The sequence below is a fragment of the Lepidothrix coronata genome, unplaced genomic scaffold, assembly GCF_001604755.1.
Source record: "Lepidothrix coronata isolate B3197 unplaced genomic scaffold, Lepidothrix_coronata-1.0 Scaffold108, whole genome shotgun sequence".
In the NCBI taxonomy this organism is placed as follows: Eukaryota; Metazoa; Chordata; class Aves; order Passeriformes; family Pipridae; genus Lepidothrix; species Lepidothrix coronata.
In genome coordinates, this window is record NW_016690288.1 from 248694 (window position 1) to 250652 (window position 1959).

Sequence of the window (1959 nt, forward strand, 5' to 3'; positions counted from 1 at the left end):
GGCCAATGTGCGAAAAAACCTGGAAAAAAGGAAGCCAAAGAAATGCTGAAATTTGGATAAAACACTGCTCATCCAAACCATCCCACATCAGGCAGTGCTCCTGTTTCTCCCCAGACCCAGATTTGACCCAGAACTTGGAGAAGAGCAATTAGTGTGCCTCTGCAGCTTATCATTTCATTAGACAACATAGATCCAGCTATCAGGTTTCCTTCCAGCCATGCAAGACCAATGGTCCAGCAACCACAGCTACAGAAATTCCACGGATCAACCAAATATCCCAATTCACTGCACACCTTCGTACTCTGTTTCCCTGCACACCTTGCTGGATCAAACACAGGCTGCAATAAGCTGTGCCTAACTCTGCTATTGCCCAGGCTGTGCAAAGAGAGAGGTTTGCCTCTAGCTGCAATTCTAGGAGCCATATTTTAAGAAGTATTGGTAAAATGAAATAAAAAAAAAATAATAAAAGTTGGGCACCAAAGTAAAGAAGTGAAGCAAATTTCTCAAAGCAAGGGGTTGATGCTCAGTGAGGAGATCTGGATTCCTGCTGGGGCACAGGACAATGGAGCAGTAAATCCTGCCTCTGCAGCACTTCAGAAGGGCACAAGAATTACAGTGACATGCAGCAGAGTCAACTTCTCGTGCCCACTCAGCACACCCCCCGAGTTCCTGGTGCCCACCCTGCTGATGACACCTGTACCCCCACCAGGCAGCCCCAGGGGAGTCTGCAGCTCGTTGTGGAGCCTGGAGAGAGGGGATGGGCAGCAAGGGGATGGGCTGGGGGACTGCCAGACCTGGGGACACTGCTGCCATTGCAGTGGTGGGGACACCAGTGACAGTGCAGGTGCCAGCACTGCACTGTGGCAGTGTCTGCTCATGCCCACTCAGGCGGGCACTGGCTCACAAGGGAGTTAAGGAAGAGAAGAGCACCTGCAGTGGCTTTCACAACAGCTTGGGAAGGGAATGCTCAGCCATGGGGAGGGAAATACAGCTCCAAAGACCAGATAAAAGAGTTTTAATAAAAGCAGCAACTTATTTTACCTGTGCATTTCACGCAGGTTGTTGGCATTACCTACTTTGGCAAATCAATGTCACCTTTTACATCCTTTCCTTCCGTAATTCGCTCTTTGTTCTATCAACCCAAACCCAATATTGAAACTCACACCCCTCCATGGAATTACAGGGTCTGTCATCTCCCCACACCACCACACAACTAATTCCTCCCCCCCACACCCCAGCTCCCAGGACCTTCCAAAACAAAGCACTGGAGAGAGTGGACTCTACCAGTGCCCCAAGCAGAAAGAAGCCATGGACCACTCACGTCGCGTTCTCCACGTTCCGTCCCCGAGGAACACTGAGGATAACAACCCCAATGCTTATGGTGAAGAACCACAGCTTGTAGAAGGTCATCTTGCAGAAGAATCTGAATGCAGGTTTCACCTGGTAAAGGACTAGAAACACGACGAACAGGCAGGTGAATGGGTAGTGAAGGAGGAAAAGCTCCATCCTTCCAGCCCGGAGCGTGCTCACCGAGCAGGGAACGAGTCACCAGCTCCCGGTGCTGTGGAGCAGAGTTGAGACTCCCTGGATCAGCTCCATGTGGGTGGTGCACAGCTGGAAGGAGGTTTGGGAGCGATGCTGCAGCGGGGCTGTGCTCCCTGCTCAGAGCTCAGCTCGCCGTGGGAAGCCGGTTTAGCAAGGACACGCCGGCAGCTCCGAGTAGGAGTTGGGTGGCAGGAGGGGCAAACACGCAATAGCAAAGCTGCCTGGGGGCAAGGGCTGGGTGAATCTGGGCTGGAATGTGCCTGGAGAGCCAGCCCCCCTTCTGGGGGGCTCTGGGCATAGGAACCCTGAGGACTTTTAAGAAAATCTCTAGTGGGAGGGAGCGGGATGTGTGGGACAGCAGAGACCCTGCCCAGAGGCACTGTGGGTTTAGATGGGATATTGGGAAGAAATTCA

At 52.3% G+C, this 1959-nt stretch overlaps 1 protein-coding gene across 1 annotated transcript in view; it reads right to left on the bottom strand.

Moving 5' to 3' along the window:
• LOC108501795 (1-acyl-sn-glycerol-3-phosphate acyltransferase alpha-like) overlaps positions 1-1506 on the bottom strand; it is a 6239-nt gene extending 4733 nt beyond the window's left edge. The window contains exon 1 of the mRNA XM_017824031.1: positions 1322-1506. Within this exon, the coding sequence (XP_017679520.1) occupies positions 1322-1506 (185 nt within the window). The remainder of the gene's footprint in view (positions 1-1321) is intronic.
• Between the last annotated feature and the right edge of the window lie 453 nt (positions 1507-1959).